The sequence below is a fragment of the Lolium rigidum genome, chromosome 6 (genome assembly GCF_022539505.1).
Source record: "Lolium rigidum isolate FL_2022 chromosome 6, APGP_CSIRO_Lrig_0.1, whole genome shotgun sequence".
NCBI lineage: Eukaryota > Viridiplantae > Streptophyta > Magnoliopsida > Poales > Poaceae > Lolium > Lolium rigidum.
In genome coordinates, this window is record NC_061513.1 from 302014852 (window position 1) to 302036040 (window position 21189).

The 21189-nt window shown below is 44.4% G+C and overlaps 1 protein-coding gene across 1 annotated transcript; it reads right to left on the bottom strand.

The window, feature by feature from the left end:
* Window positions 1-17915: 17915 nt before the first annotated feature.
* LOC124664484 (putative E3 ubiquitin-protein ligase SINA-like 6) lies at window positions 17916-19430 on the bottom strand. The gene is made up of 2 exons (XM_047201999.1): window positions 19194-19430; window positions 17916-18617 (listed from the first exon to the last, which is right to left on the bottom strand). Exons 1-2 carry the CDS (start codon window positions 19404-19406, stop codon window positions 17916-17918), a joined length of 915 nt encoding a protein of 304 aa, XP_047057955.1. The 5' UTR covers window positions 19407-19430.
* Between the last annotated feature and the right edge of the window lie 1759 nt (window positions 19431-21189).

Genomic DNA, 21189 nt, shown 5'->3' on the forward strand with positions numbered 1-21189 from the left:
TTCCGTGGAGTGATCCCTAAGGATTTCAATCTTGTGAATCAAATGACCTAACCTGAAAAAAAACTGAATGATCTAATCCTTTCAGAAATTGTATTAGATTCCTTTGAATCAAACAGACCCTTATCAAACTTTATGTGCTTGTGTTTCACCTTGTTGCGCCTCTTGTGGGCTCCATGCCGAGAGGTGTAGAAGGTAGGATGACCAATCCATCTCACACAGCACAGAGTTGTTGTATATACATTTGGTGCAACTATTGTATCCTTGACACGTCGAATTAGAGCAGACCTCTCTCGGGTACGAGTCGTACTTTGAACCCCTGACCCACTCCAGCTCCGCGCTCTCTATGTCAAAACAGAACAAACCATGGCAATCTTTGATGAGTATGGCACCTCTGCTTTCCACGAATCCAATGATTAATATGAATAAATCATATGGCCATTCGGGCCGGGTCAGGTAGCCCAGGTCGGAGCACAGCCAGCCTCCACCATTATTGCCATCTTGATCTTGCCTGGTCCAAAGCTGTAGCAAGGCGGCATCGCCTTCTGGTCGGGTATAAACGAATGAGACCTTTCCTCCAGCATCGATGCATGGGAACGGTGGGGGTAGCTGCACTTGCATGGGCATCTTCATCAAGGAGACGCGCGCAGCGTCGGCGCTAACGTCAAGGCTGTAGAAGCTTGTCTCGCTCCTGTATAGCCAGTGCACGGTGCCGCGATCGTCGACGACGCCGGCGCGCGGCCCCGACATGGTGAGGCCCCGGAGCTGCACGGGACACGCGAGGGGGGCGCTCCAGTTGCCCGTGGCCGACGAGTAGGAGTAGGCGCACACGACCTCGTCGAGGCTGACGGCGGTAAAGAGCACTCGGAAAGCCAGCCGGCGTTGACGGTGGCTGTCCAGACCCTCGCCGCCGTAGCCTGTGACGAGTGCGTAGCCGGTAAGGTCTCTCCCTAGGAACGGAGGGTGCAGGTGCAGGGGAGGCGGCGGAACGAGGTGCACGCCTCCAAGGAGAGGGTGGCACACCGCGAGCTGGAGCATCCGGTGGTCCAGGGGCGCCGGCATGAGGCGCACGAGGAGGAGCCCCTGCCGCGACGCCAGCGGTTGGGCGTAGTTGAAGAGCCCATCGTCCTTTGAGAAGAGGCCTGTGCTGGGAGTGGGACGCGCGAGGTCGTCGAGCCTCCAGAACCGCGGGGGGCAATCGGATACGTTATTCGCCGTCGCCGATCCGGGTACGAGATAGTCGTTCTGGTAGAAGGCGCCGAGGAGAACGGAGGTGTTCCTGTTCTGTTGCAGGACACCGGCTCGTCGGAGGAAGGCCGCGTCGTCGGCGGCGAGGAGGCGGAACCACCGTGTGCAAGTGCCAGCGCAGCGGAGGAGGTCGACGGGGTCCGGCAGCCGAGCGAAGATGTCGAGGAGGAGCTCGTCCAGGAGGGCGCCGTCGCGTGCGTTGGTGGCCATCGGTCGAGTACGGGTCTTGGCTAGGGCTAGATCGGTCTGTGGTTGCATGCTTTGGCAGGTAAATAGAAAACGATCGTAATCATGGTTTGCCGAGGCGGTTAGCATGTTCCAGAAACCAGTACCACATCGTGCTTCGTGTACTTTTTTTTTTTTTTTTTGCGGAGAATTTCAGGAGCTTTATTGATTTATGGTTCCGTTACAATCAGCCTTTAGACTGGATACAAGAAAAGCTGGACTCTCATCGAGCCAGCTACTCGTCATCTCAAGTGTGCAAGCAAACTTAGCACAAAGATGAGATGAATTATTCGCAGACCGTCTAACATGCTTAACTAAGAAAGAAACAAAATCCGAAACCAGCTCCCCAACTTCATCTAGGATAGGCGCCACCGCTGAACGATCAACATGACGCGAGTGCCAGAGATTAACAATCTCCAAACAATCTGTCTCCATCACCACATGAGAGTAGCCTCGCAGCTTTGCGAAAATCACTCCATCATGAAAGGCTAACACTTCAGCCGTAAGAGGATCAGTAACACCTATCTGGGGCTTACTCCATGCGCCAATAAAAGAGAGGTGTGAGCGAACCACACCCCCTCCCCCACCCTTCTGCTCCTCTAAGCTAATGGCCCCATCCGTATTTATTTTGATCCAGCCCGGATCAGGAGGGCGCCAACACTGTCCCGGAGGAGATTTAATATTCCTCACTTGGTAATCTAGCAGCTGCAACTCTTCATGGATCTTCTTTAAAGATTGGATTGGATCATACCTCTCCCCGTCATGTGTCAGCCGATTACGTGAAGACCAAATAGAGTACATGATGCTAATTATTTGAGCTCTTTTTGTTTCATTGAACATCTGATCACATAAAATATCCTGTGACCAACTTCTGTCATGCAAACGAGGTAGCTTCAGATCCATAGTCTTCCTTGCTTCCTCCCGTAACCTCTTGGCATGCGAGCAATGGATCAACGCATGCTTCAATGTTTCTTCTGCAGCCAAACAGATATCACATCCGCCTAGCTCGCGAATATGCCGATATTTCAGCGTGCATGCATCCGGTAAAATACCCCGAACTACACGCCACCAAAAAACTCTGACCTTTGGTAAAACTTTGAGTTTCCATAGGGTTTTCCACATCTGTTCGTCTGCCGTGGAAGTCCCCATAACCCGCCCTTCCTCGAGAGCAGCACGCTCTTTTTGAGTCACCAAGGCACGGTATGATGATTTAACAGAGTAGATCCCAGTTTTCTCAAAGCTCCACGCCAACACATCCTCTCCCCCATTTGTACGCAAGTGGTATGTTCAAAATCGCCTCAGCATCCGGGGCAAAGAAATTTTCTCTCACCACAGAAACTTTCCATGTTCTGTTCTCATGATCAATCAAATCAGAGACTTTCGCAAGCGGCAATGTACCCCTTCCGCCCATCGGTTTCAGAGTGTACGTACCAGGGATCCACCGATCCTCCCAGGTCGAGATAGTAGCACCACTACCAACTCTCTTAATCAGGCCTAACTCCAAGGCCTCTCTTCCAGCAACAATTGCCCTCCAAGTAGCAGAAGCCCTACGAGGAAGAGTTGCATGAAGAAAATCTGTATCGGGAAAATATTTACCCTTCAAAACCTTTGCACATAAAGAGTCTGGATGTGTCAAAAATCTCCATCTGTGTTTCCCCAAAAGAGCCAAGTTAAACAGTTCGAAGTCTCGGAAGCCCATCCCTCCTTTAATTTTTGGTGATGCAAGTTTGTCCCAAGAAAACCAGTGAATAGACTTTTCGTCAACAGTAACTACTCCACCAAAATCTTGCCATCACTGCCACTAAACTCCTCAACACCTTCTTTGTTAACTTAAAACAGCTCATGCTAAAGGTTGGTATGGCCTGTATCGCCGCTTTAAGTAGAGTTTCTCTAGCAGCACTAGATAAAAGCCCCTCCGACCAACCTTGCATACAACCACGTGACCGTTCAACAATATGATCAAACATGCCACTAGTAATTCTCCCCACTGCTGTAGGTAGTCCCGGATATCTTTCGAGAGGGCTTCTACCGTGATACCAAGTATAGATTTTACACTATCTTTCACAGTGCTGCAATGCATTTGGACTGAAATAGATCGAACTCTTCTCCTTGTTTACTTTCCGGCCAGAGCATTCAGCATATATATTCAAAATCTCCGTCGGACGCTCAAGCACTTCGCAGCACATACACTCATAAAAATGAGACTGTCATCCGCAAATAATAAGTGATTCACCCACGGTGCTTTAAAACTCACCCGAATACCTCGATCGATATAAGAACCATAATTGTTGAGGAGAGCCGTTAACCCCTCTCCGCAGATCAAAAAGAGGTATGGTGACATCGGATCGCCTTGTCTCAATCCCCTTTATGGTGTAAAGAAGGGAAGAAGCTCCCCATTAACCTTCACTGCAAATCGGACAGATGATACACATTTCATAATTAAACGAACAAAAGTGCTATCAAAGCCCAACCTCAGTAGCATCGCTTCAAGATAGTGCCACTCCACCCTATCATATGCTTTCATCATGTCTAACTTCACCGCACAAAAAGCTTTTTTACACTTCTTATTCTTCCTCATAGCATGCACACTCTCATAAGCCACTAACACATTATCAGATATTAGTCGACCTGGAACAAACGCACTCTGTTCTTCTCCAATGACCTCATCCAACAACCCTCTCATGCGATTAGCAATTGATTTTGCTGCTATTTTATACAACACTTGACAAAGAGCAATTGGTCGGTATTGAGAAATATACTGTGGGTTCCGTACCTTCGGAATCAAAGTAATCGCCGAACACATCACTACACTACATAATGGCGCGATACGTTGATAGCCTTTTATACACCGACGGATAAAAGTCGGGACCGTCGACGTATGACCCGGTCAGGCCAGCCTACCAAAAAGACCATTGGCGCAGCGTTACCGGCGTAGCCAGGTCAACGCCGAGGGCTCTCCCTTTGGCCCTAGGCGTACACAGGGCTACGTCGACAGCCACCCTCGGCGTAGGCCATCCTTCAAATTTATCTAATTTTGTAAAAATCATAAGTTCATAACTAATTCATACAACGTCAGAAAAATACATATAAGATATCAAAATGTTCCGTTTATGTCAAAATCATGCATATTTGAATCATGTACAGTACCATGTTCACATAGTAACAATTCGAACACTTTCTTATATGTCCTCGGGTTCCCGTTTTGGCCAGATGACAATTTAAATGAAGTCAGAAAATCATGCGGAGCCGCATGGCGTCATTTTATGTGTCCTAGTAACCACTCCAAAATAGAAATTGGGATGCAACAATTATTTGGAAAACCCTTCACGAACAGGGCTATCAAGTCCGAAGTTCTATGACTCTTAGGGGAAATTAGTAGGAAACTTCCTATGACGCCGCATAGTTTGTCGGAACGAGGCCATATTGGGCACGTGTGTGGACCCTGGGATGGGAAGCAAGGCTCCAGGCGTGGATTTCCAATCCGACCCACGGGCGATTGTTTTTTCATTTTCGGGGTGCTAAAACGGTTTTTTTGTGTGAACCAACTACATGGGACGCATTTTAGTATTGTGCGAGACCTCCGTGTAGTGGTAGGAGACCACCTCCGCACCACCTATCACATGCCGTATGTGCGTGCTAGCTATCTAGGAATCCATGCGGCTTTCTGAAGGAGATATGCCCTAGAGGCAATAATAAAGTGGTTATTATTTATATCTTTATGTTTATGATAAATGTTTATATATCATGCTAGAATTGTATTAACCGAAACATTAGTACATGTGTGATATGTAGACAAACAAGAAGTCCCTAGTATGCCTCTTAAACTAGCTTGTTGATTAATGGATGATTAGTTTCATAATCATGAACATTGGATGTTATTAATAACAAGGTTATATCATTATATGAATGATGTAATGGACACACCCAATTAAGCGTAGCATAAGATCTCGTCATTAAGTTATTTGCTATAAGCTTTCGATACATAGTTACCTAATCCTTATGACCATGAGATCATATAAATCACTTATACCGGAAAGGTACTTTGATTACACCAAACACCACTGCGTAAATGGGTGGCTATAAAGGTGGGATTAAGTATCCGGAAAGTATGAGTTGAGACATATGGATCAACAGTGGGATTTGTCCATCCCGATGACGGATAGATATACTCTGGGCCCTCTCGGTGGAATGTCGTCTAATGTCTTGCAAGCATATGAATGAGTTCATAAGAGACCACATACCACGGTACGAGTAAAGAGTACTTGTCGGGAGACGAGGTTGAACAAGGTATAGAGTGATACCGAAGATCAAACCTCGGACAAGTAAAATATCGCGAGACAAAGGGAATTGGTAATATATGTGAATGGTTCATTCGATCACTAAAGTCATCGTTGAATATGTGGGAGCCATTATGGATCTCCAGATCCCGCTATTGGTTATTGGTCGGAGTGAGTACTCAACCATGTCCACATAGTTCTCGAACCGTAGGGTGACACACTTAAAGTTGGATGTTGAAATGGTAGTACTTGAATATGGTATGGAGTTGGAATATTTGTTCGAAGTCCCGGATGTGATCCCGGACATCACGAGGAGTTCGGAATGGTCCGGAGAATAAGATTCATATATAGGATGTCATTTTATGTGAATAAAATGTCACGGAAGGTTCTATGGAAGGTTCTAGAAGGTTCTAGAAAAGTCCGGAAGAAACCACCAAGGAAGGTGGAGTCCACAAGGGACTCCACCTCCATGGCCGGCCAGCCCTAGATGGGGTGGAGTCCCAAGTGGACTCCACCATAGGGGGCCGGCCACCCCACATGGGAGGTGGGAATCCCACCTTTGGGTGGGAGTCCTAGTTGGGCTAGGATTGCCCCCTCCTATGGAAGGTTTTGGTTTCGGGTCTTATTCGAAGACTTGGACACCAACACTTGGGTTCCACCTATATAATGAGGGGCATAGGGGAGGGGCCGGCCACACCAAAGCCACCACCTTGGCCGCACCCCTTGGAGGCCGGCCACCCCTCTCCCCAAACCCTAGCCGCCCCACTCCTCCTTCTTCCCCGCACGCTTAGCGAAGCTCCGCCGGGATTCTCCACCGCCACCGACACCACGCCGTCGTGCTTGTCGGATTCAAGAGGAGCTACTACTTCCGCTGCCCGGCTGGAACGGGGAGGTGGACGTCGTCTTCATCAACAACCGAACGTGTGACCGAGTACGGAGGTGCTGCCCGTTCGTGGCGCCGGAACCGATCGTGATCAAGATCTTCTACGCGCTTTTGCAAGCGGCAAGTGAACGTCTACCGCAGCAACAAGAGCCTCATCTTGTAGGCTTTGGAATCTCTTCAAGGGTGAGACTCGATACCCCCTCGTTGCTACGGTCTTCTAGATTGCATCTTGGCTTGGATTGCGTGTTCGCGGTAGGAAAATTTTTGTTTTCTATGCAACGTTATCCTACGGTGGTATCGAGCCGTGTCTATGCATAGATGGTTGCACGAGTAGAACACAATGGTTTGTGGGCGTTGATGCTCTTGTTATCTTTAGTTGAGTACTTTGCATCTTTATGGCATAGTGGGATGAAGCGGCTCGGACTAACTTTACATGACCGCGTTCATGAGACTTGTTCCTCGTTTGACATGCAACTTGTATTGCATAAGAGGCTTTGCGGGTGTCTGTCTCTCCTACTATAGTAAAGATTCAATTTACTCTTCTATTGACAACATTAGTATCAACGTTGTGGTTCATGTTCGTAGGTAGATTAGATCTATATCGAAAACCCTAAACCACGTAAAATATGCAAACCAAATTAGAGAGCGTCTAACTTGTTTTTGCAGGGTTTGGTGATGTGATATGGCCATAATGTGATGATGAATATGTATGAGATGATCATTATTGTATTGTGGCAACCGGCAGGAGCCTTATGGTTGTCTTTAAATTTCATGTTGAGTAGTATTTCAAAGTAGTTGTAATAGTTGCTACATGGAGGACAATCATGAAGACGGCGCCATTGACCTTGGTGCTTCGCCGACGATGATGGAGATCATGCCCGAAGATGATGGAGATCATGTCCGTGCTTTGGAGATGAAGATCAAAGGCGCAAAGACAAAAGGGCCATATCATATCACATATGAAGCTGCATGTGATGTTAATCCTTTTATGCATCTTATTTTGCTTAGATCGCGACGGTAGCATTATAAGATGATCCCTCACTAAAATCTCAAGATAATAAAGTGTTCATCCTTAGTAGCACCGTTATCAAGTCTTATCGTTTCGAAGCATCTCGTGATGATCGGGTGTGATAGATTCGATAAGTACTTACAACGGAGTGCAAGACGATTTTGCACATGCGGATACTAAGGTGGCCTTGACGAGCCTAGCATGTACAGACATGGTCTCGGAACACGTGATACCGAAAGGTAGAGCATGAATCATATGATTGATATGATGAACACTTTGAGTGTTCGCCATTGAAATTACACCTTTTCTCGTGATGATTGATTTGAGGTGTGATGGATTTGGTTCGTGTGATCACTAAGACAATGCGAGGGATATTGTTTTGAGTGGGAGTTCACCTAGATTTTTTAATTATGTTGAATTAAAATTTGAACTCAATTTGTCATAAACTTAGTCTAAACTATTGCAAATATATGTTGTAGAGATGGCGTCCTCAATCAATTTTAACCAGTTCTAGAGAAAGAAAAGCTTAAGAGCAACGGTAGCAACTTCACCGACTGGTTCCGTCATGTGAGGATCTTCCTCTCTGGCGGAAATCTGCAATATGTGCTTGATGCACCGCTAGGTGACCCTCCTGCAGAAGCTGAAACCGATGAAGTAAAAGCTGTTTACGAGACTCGGAAAACTCGGTACTCTCAAGTTCAGTGTGCCATCCTGTGCAGTCTGGAATCCGATCTTCAAAAACGTTTTGAGCACCACGATCCTCATGAGTTGATGAATGAGCTGAAAGCTATTTTTGAGACTCATGCGGCCGTGGAATGCTATGAAGCATCGAAACATTTCTTCGACTGTATGATGGAAGAAGGCAGCTCCATTAGTGAGCACATGCTCGCCATGACCGGGCATGCGAAGAAACTCGGTGACTTGGGAATAGTGATTCCTAACGGATCGGGGATTAATCGTGTCCTTCAATCACTACCACCAAGTTACAAGAACTTTGTGATGAACTACAATATGCGAGAACATGAACAAGGAGTTACTCGAACTCTTTGGCATGCTAAAAGCTGCTGAGATTGAGATCAAGAAAGAGCACCAAGTGTTGATGGTCAACAAGACCACCGAGTTTCAAGAAACGAGGGCAAGTCTAAGGGAAAATTCAAGAAGGGTGGCAAGAAAGCTGCCACGCCTCCTATGAAACCTAAGAACGGCCCTAAGCCCGATGCTTGAGTGCTATTACTGCAAGGAGAAGGGACAACTGGAAGCGTAATTGCTCCAAGTATTTGGCGGATCCGAAGAGCGGCCTTGTCAAGAAGAAGAAAGAAGGTATATCCGATATACATGTTATAGATGTTTATCTCACTAGTTCTCGTTCTAGTACACTGGGTATTTGATACCGGTTCGGTTGCTCATATTTGTAACTCGAAACGAGGAACTAAAGAATAAACGACAAGCTCGCTGAAAGATGAAGTGACGATGCGCGTTGGAAACGGATCCAAGGTCAATGTGATCGCGATCGGCACACTTCCTCTACATCTACCTTCGGGATTAGTTTTAAGCCTAAATAATTGTTATTATGTACTGCGTTGAGCATGAACATTATATCTGGATCTTGTTTAATGCAAGACGGTTATTCATTCAAGTCTGAGAATAATGGTTGTTCTATTTTTATGAATAATATCTTTTATGGTCGAGCACCACAAAAGAATGGCTTATTTCTATTAGATCTCGATAGTAGTGATACGCATATACATAACATTGATGCTAAGAGAATTAAATTGAATGATAATTCTACTTATATGTGGCACTGTCGTCTAGGTCATATTGGAGTGAAACGCATGAAGAAACTCCATACTGATGGATTACTTGAATCACTTGACTTTGAGTCACTTGATAGATGCGAAGCATGTCTAATGGGAAAAATGACAAAGACTCCATTTTCCGGTATGATGGAGCGAGCTACCGACTTATTGGAAATCATACATACCGATGTGTGCGGACCAATGAGTGTAGCATCGCGCGGTGGTTATCGTTATGTTCTAACCTTCACGGATGATCCGAGTAGATATGGGTATATCTATTTCATGAAACATAAATCCGAAACTTTTGAGAAGTTTAAGGAATTCCAAAGTGAAGTAGAAAATCAACGTAACAAGAAGATTAAATTTCTACGATCCGATCGCGGAGGTGAATATCTAAGTTATGAGTTTGGCATGCATTTAAAGAAATGCGGAATACTTTCACAATTGACACCGCCGGGAACACCACAACGAAACGGTGTGTCCGAACGTCGTAATCGAACTCTCTTAGATATGGTTCGTTCTATGATGTCTCTTACCGATTTGCCGTTATCATTTTGGAGTTATGCATTAGAGACAGCTGCATTCACTTTAAATAGAGCACCATCAAAATCCGTAGAAACGACACCGTATGAATTATGGTTTAATAAGAAACCTAAGCTGTCGTTCCTTAAAGTTTGGGGTTGCGAAGCCTATGTAAAAAAGTTACAACCGGACAAGCTAGAACCCAAAGCGGAGAAATGCGTCTTCATAGGATACCCTAAGGAAACTATAGGGTACACTTTCTATCACGGATCCGAAGGCAAAATCTTTGTTGCTAAGAACGGAACCTTTCTTGAGAAAGAATTTCTCACTAAAGAAGTGATCTGGAAGAAAAGTAGAACTCGATGAGATTAATGAATCTATACTCGTTGATCGGAGTAGCGCGATGCCGGAAGATGTACCAGTACCGCCTACACCGGCAACGAGAGGAAGCTAATGATAATGATCATGAAACTTCGAACGAGGAAACTACTGAACCTCGCAGATCGACAAGGGAACGTGCCACTCCCGATTGGTATGATCCTTGTCTAAATGTCATGATTGTAGATAACAATGATGAGGACCCTGCGACGTATGAAGAAGCGATGATGAGCCCGGATTCCAACAAATGGCAAGAAGCCATGAAATCCGAAATGGGATCCATGTATGATAACAAAGTATGGACTTTGGTAGACTTACTTGATAGCCGAAAGGCTGTCGAGAATAAATGGATCTTCAAGAGAAAAACAGATGCTGATGGTAATATTACTGTCTATAAAGCTCGACTTGTCGCAAAGGGTTTCCGACAAATTCAAGGAATTGACTACGATGAGACTTTCTCACCCGTAGCGAAGCTAAAATCTGTGAGGATTTTGTTAGCAATAGCTGCATTTTTCGATTATGAGATTTGGCAGATGGATGTCAAAACGGCGTTTCTTAATGGAGACATTGAGGAAGAGTTGTATATGGTACAACCCAAAGGTTTTGTTGATCCTAAAAATGCTGACAAAGTATGCAAACTTCAGCGTTCAATCTATGGACCTGAAGCAAGCATCGAGAAGTTGGAACCGACGCTTTGATAAGGTGATCAAAGACTTCGGGTTTATACGGTGTCATGGAGAGGCACTGTATTTACAAGAAAGTGAGTGGGAGCTCCGTAGCATTCCTGATATTATATGTAGATGACATATTATTGATCGGGAATGATATAGAACTATTAAGCGAGTGTAAAAGGTTATTTGAATAACAGTTTTTCAATGAAAGACCTTGGTGAAGCATCGTATATATTAGGCATCAAGATTTATAGAGATAGATCAAGACGCCTAATAGGGCTATCACGGAGTACATACCTGGACAAGATTCTAAAGAAGTTTAGAATGGACGAAAGTAAGAAAGGGTTTTTACCTATGTTACCGAGGCAAGGTCTTGAGTAAGACTCAAGGACCGGCTACGGCAGAAGAAAGAGAAAGGATGAATCAAATCCCCTATGCTTCGGCGATAGGCTCTATTATGTATGCCATGCTATGTACAAGACCGGATATAGCGCATCGTTGTTAGTTTGACTAGCAGATATCAAAGTGATCCGGGAATGGAACATCGGACAGCGGTCAAGAATATCCTGAAGTACTTGAAAAGAACTAAGGATATGTTTCTTTGTTATGGAGGTGACCAAGAGCTCGTTGTAACAAGTTACACCGATGCAAGTTGGAACACCGATCCCGATGACTCTAAGTCACAATGCGGGTACGTGTTTATATTGAATGGTGCTTTGCGATAGGCTGGGCAAGCTCGAAGCGAGTGCACGGTGGCGAAGTCTTCAACGAGAATCGAGTACATAGCGGCTTCGGAGGCTTCATCAGAAGCGGTATGGATGAAGAGGTTCATTGTAGAGCTCGGTGTGGTTCCTAGTGCATTGGACCCATTAATCATTTACTGTGATAACATGGGTGCCATCGCCAATGCACAAGAGCCAAGGTCACACAAGAGGCTGAAGCATATCAAGCTGCGTTACCACTCGATTCGCGAGTACATCGAAGATGGAGAAGTAAAGATTTGCAAAGTACACACCGATCCGAATGTAGCAGATCCGTTGACTAAAGCTCTCCCTAGGGCAAAGCATGACCAACACCAGAATGCCATGGGTGTTAGGTATATTACAATGTAATCTAGATTATTGACTCTAGTGCAAGTGGGAGACTGAAGGAGATATGCCCTAGAGGCAATAATAAAGTGGTTATTATTTATATCTTTATGTTTATGATAAATGTTTATATATCATGCTAGAATTGTATTAACCGAAACATTAGTACATGTGTGATATGTAGACAAACAAGAAGTCCCTAGTATGCCTCTTAAACTAGCTTGTTGATTAATGGATGATTAGTTTCATAATCATGAACATTGGATGTTATTAATAACAAGGTTATATCATTATATGAATGATGTAATGGACACACCCAATTAAGCGTAGCATAAGATCTCGTCATTAAGTTATTTGCTATAAGCTTTCGATACATAGTTACCTAATCCTTATGACCATGAGATCATATAAATCACTTATACCGGAAAGGTACTTTGATTACACCAAACACCACTTGCGTAAATGGGTGGCTATAAAGGTGGGATTAAGTATCCGGAAAGTATGAGTTGAGACATATGGATCAACGAGTGGGATTTTTCCATCCCGATGACGGATAGATATACTCTGGGCCCTCTCGGTGGAATGTCGTCTAATGTCTTGCAAGCATATGAATGAGTTCATAAGAGACCACATACCACGGTACGAGTAAAGAGTACTTGTCGGGAGACGAGGTTGAACAAGGTATAGAGTGATACCGAAGATCAAACCTCGGACAAGTAAAATATCGCGAGACAAAGGGAATTGGTAATATATGTGAATGGTTCATTCGATCACTAAAGTCATCGTTGAATATGTGGGAGCCATTATGGATCTCCAGATCCCGCTATTGGTTATTGGTCGGAGTGAGTACTCAACCATGTCCACATAGTTCTCGAACCGTAGGGTGACACACTTAAAGTTGGATGTTGAAATGGTAGTACTTGAATATGGTATGGAGTTGGAATATTTGTTCGAAGTCCCGGATGTGATCCCGGACATCACGAGGAGTTCCGGAATGGTCCGGAGAATAAGATTCATATATAGGATGTCATTTTATGTGAATAAAATGTCACGGAAGGTTCTATGGAAGGTTCTAGAAGGTTCTAGAAAAGTCCGGAAGAAACCACCAAGGAAGGTGGAGTCCACAAGGGACTCCACCTCCATGGCCGGCCAGCCCTAGATGGGGTGGAGTCCCAAGTGGACTCCACCATAGGGGCCGGCCACCCCCACATGGGAGGTGGGAATCCCACCTTTGGGTGGGAGTCCTAGTTGGGCTAGGATTGCCCCCTCCTATGGAAGGTTTTGGTTTCGGGTCTTATTCGAAGACTTGGACACCAACACTTGGGTTCCACCTATATAATGAGGGGCATAGGGGAGGGGGCCGGCCACACCAAAGCCACCACCTTGGCCGCACCCCTTGGAGGCCGGCCACCCCCTCTCCCCAAACCCTAGCCGCCCCGCTCCTCCTTCTTCCCCGCACGCTTAGCGAAGCTCCGCCGGGATTCTCCACCGCCACCGACACCACGCCGTCGTGCTTGTCGGATTCAAGAGGAGCTACTACTTCCGCTGCCCGCCGGAACGGGGAGGTGGACGTCGTCTTCATCAACAACCGAACGTGTGACCGAGTACGGAGGTGCTGCCCGTTCGTGGCGCCGGAACCGATCGTGATCAAGATCTTCTACGCGCTTTTGCAAGCGGCAAGTGAACGTCTACCGCAGCAACAAGAGCCTCATCTTGTAGGCTTTGGAATCTCTTCAAGGGTGAGACTCGATACCCCCTCGTTGCTACCGTCTTCTAGATTGCATCTTGGCTTGGATTGCGTGTTCGCGGTAGGAAAATTTTTGTTTTCTATGCAACGTTATCCTACACTTTCTGTGATGTTTCACCGAATCCGGTGGAAATTTACGGATTTAAACTAGGGGTACACTTTTCATCGCTCAATAAATTCTGGGATTTTTTTTAGGTCTACCACACATCACTTTATGTGCTAATTTTTTCCGTTTAGCGCGATGGTGAACGGGTGCACCAGTGCGCCCGTTACAGCCATACCGCATCTCCGCGGGGGCCCGTTTTGGCCAGATGGCAATTTAAACGAAGTCAGAAAATCCCGCGGAGCCGCATGGTGTCATTTTATGTGTCCTAGTAACCACTCCAAAAGTCGGAATTGGGATACGGCAATTATATTGTAAAACCCTTCACAAATAGGGCTATCACGTCCGAAATTCTATGGCTTTTAGGGTAAATGAGTAGGAAACGGCCCGTGACACCGCATAGTTTGTCGAAACATGGCCATGTTTGGCATGTGTGTGGTCCCTGGGATGGGAAGCAAGACCCCGGGAGCGGATTTCCAATCCGACCCATGGGCGATGGTTTTTTCATTCTCAGGATGCCAAAACAGTTTTTTTTGTGTGAAGCAACTACATGGAGCGTATTTTAGTATTGCGCGAGACCTCCGCGTACTGGTAGGACACCGCCCTCCGCACCACATATCACATGTTATATGTGCGCGCTAGCTATCTAGAAATCCCTGCGGCTTCCTGCGGTGTCCAGCCGAATTCGTTGGAAACTGACTGGATTTAAACTAGGGTCGTTGGAAACTGACTGGATTTAAACTAGGGGTACACTTTCCATCGCTCAATAAATTCCGGGAATTTTTTTTAGGTCTACGACACATCACTTTTTGTGTTAATTTTTTTCCGTCTAGCGTGTTGGCGAATGGTGCAGCAGCGCGCGCGGTACGGCCATTCCGCATCTGGGGGAGGGGGGCGTTTTGGCCAGATGGCAAACTCGACGTTATATTTAGATTCCTCTAATTTTTAGGTTCAAACGATGATATGGATGTTATATTTAGATTCCTCTCATTTTTCTGATCGATTTAGACATATGATTTATGGAATTTCGATTTTCTGATTTAAAGATATTATTTATTCCATATTAAATACAAAAATACCAAAAAATAAAATCATTTTATTGTTATTTGAATTAAATATTATTATTACTTATAATAGCAACTCCATCAGTAAGGCTAAAACTCGTGTCTTAGAGTTAAAAGTGTCTTGGGTGAAAGATAAACAAGAAAAAAAAATGGTGTAAAACAAATTAAAATTTGAAAAAACTTAAAACTCTATGCCGAGGGTTTTATCGTCGGCATAGCAAAAAAAGATTTTCTTTTACGATTTTCTTTTGAAATTATTTTTTAAAAAAGGAAATTTTATTTTTTAAATTAGTATGGCAAGGATTTGCCGTCGGCGTGCTACGATGAGGGTCGGGCTACGCTGATGGTAACAGTGGCTCCGCTGAGGAAGGTCGTCGCCGAGGAGCTATGCCGAGGGCTGCTCTCGGCGTAGCCTACGCCGACGGCCAAAACCGGCTACGCCGAGGGTTCCCGGCCATCGGCATATCAGCCCATTCCTGTAGTGCATACATGATTTTCATTTTCCGAAAAGGGTAACCCCCCTATTTTTTTTCCATTAACAATAGAAACCAGATTACAATGTATTCCACCACAACGCCACAAATCACTATTCGGACAGATTGTGAATGCTTGAATATAAATCCTAATAGCAACTCCATCAGTAAGGCTAAAACTCGGCGCTGTAAATCGCGTATGCAACGCGCTGCAACCTGATTTAGAGTGCAGTGCAAGCCTATTCTTCACCGGAGACGGTAGATCAACGAAAAAAAATGCTTTTTACCAGGCGCCGCAAATTACAGCGCGGCGCCAACCCAAACAACATACACACAAATATAGAATCAACAAGATCAAACAAATAGAAATAAATATACAATAAATTGTCTATTTATTATTACACGCCAAGAAAATACAACAAATTATATTCTAACAATACAACAAGCATACAAACATAGACACTAATTTTGTTGTCCTCTCCATTTCCACCACTTCTCGATGAGATCAAGTTGAAGCTCATCATGCGCATCATTGTTCCGAATCAAATGATAGGAGGCAATGAAACGTTACACTCTCTTGTCTTCTCTTTACTTTCACGGAAACCCCAATCAAGTCATAGTAGAAGAAATCTACATCTTTGGCACCATCATCCTCTGTGATTATGTTATGCATAATGACGGAACCACCAACGACACTCTTGGTCCTAACATCTAGCAAGTTTTTTCATAATAGCAAATTAAGCTTGCAAAATTCAAATGCTCTCTTCACATCTTTTCTAGCCAGCGCTTGTGCATTGTGAAATTTAACTTGTTTCTTACCTATGGTTTACAAACCGGCTTCACAAATGTTTGCTACAGCAGAACGATAAGCCCGCATGAAGGAGGGCGGAAGCAGTGAGCGTGGTTGTTGTTCTTTTTTCGCGCCAATGTTTGCTCGGTTTTACATAGCGCGATACAGATAATGTACTTCCTGAAATTTAAAAACGGGAGTAGATCCTTAAAAGGAACAATCAATTGGATATTTTAAAGAATGAACTCAAGTGGGTATTTCTCTTATAATAGCAGATTTGAATGCATGTGGTGGTCTTAAGAGTCTTACAAGAATATTCCCTCCACCCTACTCCAAACCATGATCCAATTAATTTATAGCAATCTCTGTGTGTCGGTTAGTTTTCATTTCATATGTTGCCCGAAGCAACAAGGTTGTCACTGGATTGTTACCATCGTAAATTCTTCAGAAACATTGTCGTAGAAGTGTTTTGACAAAAAGGAAAGATTAGATGGGAAGCGGGAGATTAATGCCCTATTTGGATGAATATGGTAGTGTTTTTTCTGCAATTGGAATGTAATATATATATAAAAGTTCTGGCAACAATTTAATTCAAATTTGAATAATATCATAGAATTTTTTTTTTGCGGGTAAAAGAGGATATATTAAGAAGACGGGGTTACATGGCGGTCTAGGTCAAGAGCCTGTAAAACACAGTCAGGTCCCGATCCTAGCCAAAAATCAGTACGAGCTTCTGCTCTCGCAAAGTTTGCGAGGCAGTGACTAACCCTAACCTACGAGCGATCCACTTTTACAAAGGAAACAATTCTACTAACATTAACCAGCAACTTAATCTCGTACAGAAGATGCATGAACTGTGAACAACACAAACTCTACCAAACATCACTTAATCGAAGGAACATTATACCGGCATCACTTCAACAGTTTGCAATGGGAACATCACCACTATATTACAAGCATCCAATTCAAGTTTAGCAAGTCACTCGACCGGCTGTTCGTTCATAAACAGAGGGCATCAGGACAAGCGCATTACAGAATTCAGAAGCAGACTAGCCAGAGTACACAAACAATTAAATATTACGACGAAAACTGAGTCGGTTGAATCTGATTCCGGTGACCAATTTTAGATGAACCCAAAGATGCACTACAAACTTCAACATTCAGTTGCAGCCTCAAGTCTGAAGACGAAACTTTTAACGAGTTATTAATAGCACGCGTCATGTCCTTGTCCAGGAGCTTGTTCAAGAGTTTAGCAGTCACTCAACGGACTGCCGTCCATAAACAGCAAACAACAGAGCAAACGCATTGTGGAGTTCAGAAGCAGACTTGCCTGAGAACCTCTAGATCCCAAAGATGAACTACAAACTTTGGTCAAGAAATTTACGATGATCAATTTTAGATGAAAGAAGAGAACCTCTAGATCCCAAAGATTTTCACCAAAAAATGGAATCTGATTCTGATGACCAATTTTAGATGACAGAAGAGAACCTCTAGATCCCCAAGAAGAACTACAAACTTCAACATTGAGTTGCAGTCTCAAGGCTGAAAATGAAACAGTCAACGAGTCATAAATAGCATGCAGCATGTCACTAAGAGACCACCTATATGCTGTCGAGAGCTACCTGACTACGACCTCAATCTCCATCACCAGTCACTCCAAGCGCTGTCATCATCAGCTATCTTTGTGACACACATGACGACGCTGATGTCAGTCGGCAGGTTAGAAGAAACATTTGGCATGACAAAGGAGTAGCTGCCATCCTCTGTTGGCAAACCACCAGAGAGAGTGGTGCTTCTGATTTGGAAATCCGAATTCTGTCGCCAACCCATGGTACGGCAGTGGAAATCAACCTGGCATCTGAACTTGCACTCCCCCACCACGGCAAGAGGATCAACACACAGGACAGAGGCGGCTTTGCCGAAAGGAGGCACAGACATGAATTTTACCAGGAACAGGGGGCTGCCTTTTTTCTTGTGCAGAACCTGCATTCCTTCCTGCACCTGAAGGGTGAAACGATGTCCAAACGCAAACTCTGTAGCTGTCAACCGGTGGTCGGCGGTGAGATGCCGTAGAAGTGCGGTGGTTGTGCCAGCAAAGCCACACCAATCTTCAGGGCAAAAGCAAGGCGCGTGCAGGCACGACTTCGCGTGATCGTCTCGCTCGTGGTAACAAGTCTTGGCAGTGCATCCATAGAACGAGTTGGAGCAAGGGACACGGACAGACTCGAGGATGTGGTCGAACGCGATGCAGCGGTTATAGCCGCCGGTGGTGGCGCACGCGTGGCACTTGTTCTTGTTCAGGAGCTTGTCATGGCAAGACGAACAGATCACGTGCCCGACCGCGCACTGTATATCACAAAGACATCCACCATTACTTACGAGCCTGTTTAACTATGAGAGAGATACTGAAATACTAAAAGCATTTCCATAAGCATATTTCGCTACTTGATTCACCAAAGATTTTTTAAAATGGAAAAAATGGTAATGGTAGATGGATGCCATTGTTGGAGCTCGATATCTTGCATACCAATTTCCTAGGCTGTTTAAAGCAACGAGGGGGGTTATACATTTATAATCTTCTGCACAAACTTAAGCTTCCACTGAACACTAAAAGGGAGCGTTCATGTACAGGTGTTCAGACAAAACGAAATCTTATAGAATTTTTTTATAGATTCTCAACGAAATCTGATGTGTGTGAAAAATCCTTTCTTTCTTTCCATTTTCTTTTCTTTTTCGCCATGGTGCCAAAATCTGTGTGCATCGGGCGATACAATGTGCCTTAATTTAGCCACAATTCGTATCTGGAGTTCTAGGTTTTTTTAGGGGGTTGAAGAGAGAGAACACATCTCATTCCCAAGTGCCCAATACAACGGCGGGGCGGATCTGATGTAGACGGTGAGGTAGAGGGTGAGAGGAGTGAACCTGGAAGACGGGAGGCCTGAGCGGGTGATAGCAGACGGTGCAGTCCAGCGCCTCCAGAGCGATGGCGCCGTCGCTGGCGACGGACCCACGCCTTGACCCCTCCTCCCCTTGCTGCCTTCTCCTCTTCGTCTCCATCCTCGATTCCCTATGGACTCCTAGAGTGGAGAAATCCGTAGATCTCGTGGTCGTCGCTTCAATTTCGTCGCTGGACATAGGTGGGGACTGGGGGAGTGGAGAAGGGGAACAAGACGCGGAATTGGTCGAATTGCTGTGCCACACGTTTGGTCGAATTGCTGTGCGTAGATGCCATATATACAATCTGCATCCGATGTATAAACAGATGGCATAATTTCCACTCAAAACCGGCCTCCAATCTGTTTTAAAATTTCCATAATCGATGTAAAAAAAAATCGACGGATAAGGATATTCGATTTCGATGAGGCGCGGATATGGTATAGGATATTGTATAGCAAAAAAATACGGATATAGATTCTGTAAAATTTAATTAGGATAATCCGAAGGTTTTAAGCTGAATAATCCGATATTTTTATCCAAAATTCAAAACAAATCTCACAAGATTAGTAGTTATTGAGTTACTGAATTTATTTCGCTAGCATATTTAGCTCTAAGTTTTTATCTATGCTTGAGTTTTACCGTAAATTGTGTCTCTTTTCTTGACTGCACATGACTGAAAGTTTAAATCCCTCTCAAAATTTGCAAGAACTATATCTATCTACATATCGATGAGAGCATATATCAACTATTTTTGTTTTTGTTCCGAGTCCATTCCGTTTTCGATTCGAATTGATACTCTGTATATCCACATTCAATCTGAAACGGGTTAATATCCGCTTCGATCCAAATTCAGGAAAGATATGTAGTAAATGATATGGTACGAGAAAAATCTGATCCAAACCGTTTACATCCCTACCTTTGAACTGTGGGATGGCCCAACAATCACATGGAAACCATTGCACACATTCGAAGAGAATATTGGCTTCTAACACACGTTCTAATTTTTTTTTTAAATCCATGCTCTTGAGACTGATTTGTCTACAAATTGGTAACTACTCCCCTCCCTTCTAAATAACCGTCGCATTTTTTCTAGAAACAGATATACCTATACGCACAAGATATCTCTGATACATTTATACTAAATTTGCGCCACTTATTTTGAAAAGGAAGTTGTACTTCCATAATGGCCAAGGGGTTAGACAAATGGACCGATCTGCCCACTCCTCATTGACTTCACAGTTGATATCTTTTGTATCGTTCTTAAGAATGCAAAAAACGCGGGACACATTAGTGTTGTGACTCCTAGCTTGATCTTGAGGGTGTGACATACCTTCAATGGTGCGGATGATACCATCCTTCTGGTGAAGCCGGGCGATCATGGAATTATAAATCTAAACTTTCTCTTACTATGCTTTGAGAGAATATCTGGACTCCGGATTAATTTCCACAAAAGTGCACTGTTGGTTGTGGGAACAAACATGTGTTGCAAACATGCTGAATTGCAAGGTAGACACTTCCCCACTCATGCATCTTGGCCTACCAATTGGAGAAAGGCCCTAACGACTATGGATTGGGATCATCTCACCTATAGGGTTGCCAAGCGCACCTCGAGCCGTGGATGAAGAAGTTTATGTCCTCAACGGCGTGCTTAATCCTTACCAACTCCTGCCTATCAAGCATGCCTCTCCATGCCATGGAGGTTTACATGAGTGGAGATAGGGTGCACAAGATTTTGAGTAAGCACTGGTCCCGCTTCTTTTGAAAAGCTATGAGATGTAATACCACATGGTTCTACAAGCAGTGGTGTGTTGACGAAAATATTCTGAGGGTCTAGCATCATCGACACGAAATTAATGAATATCTCCTTAATGATAAAAATGGATCTAGAAGATATACAACCAGGAGGGGGCTGGGCTCATATTATTAGAAAAAATAATTAAAAATAAGGATCTACACACTGAAAAGCGTCGTCCCAACTCTC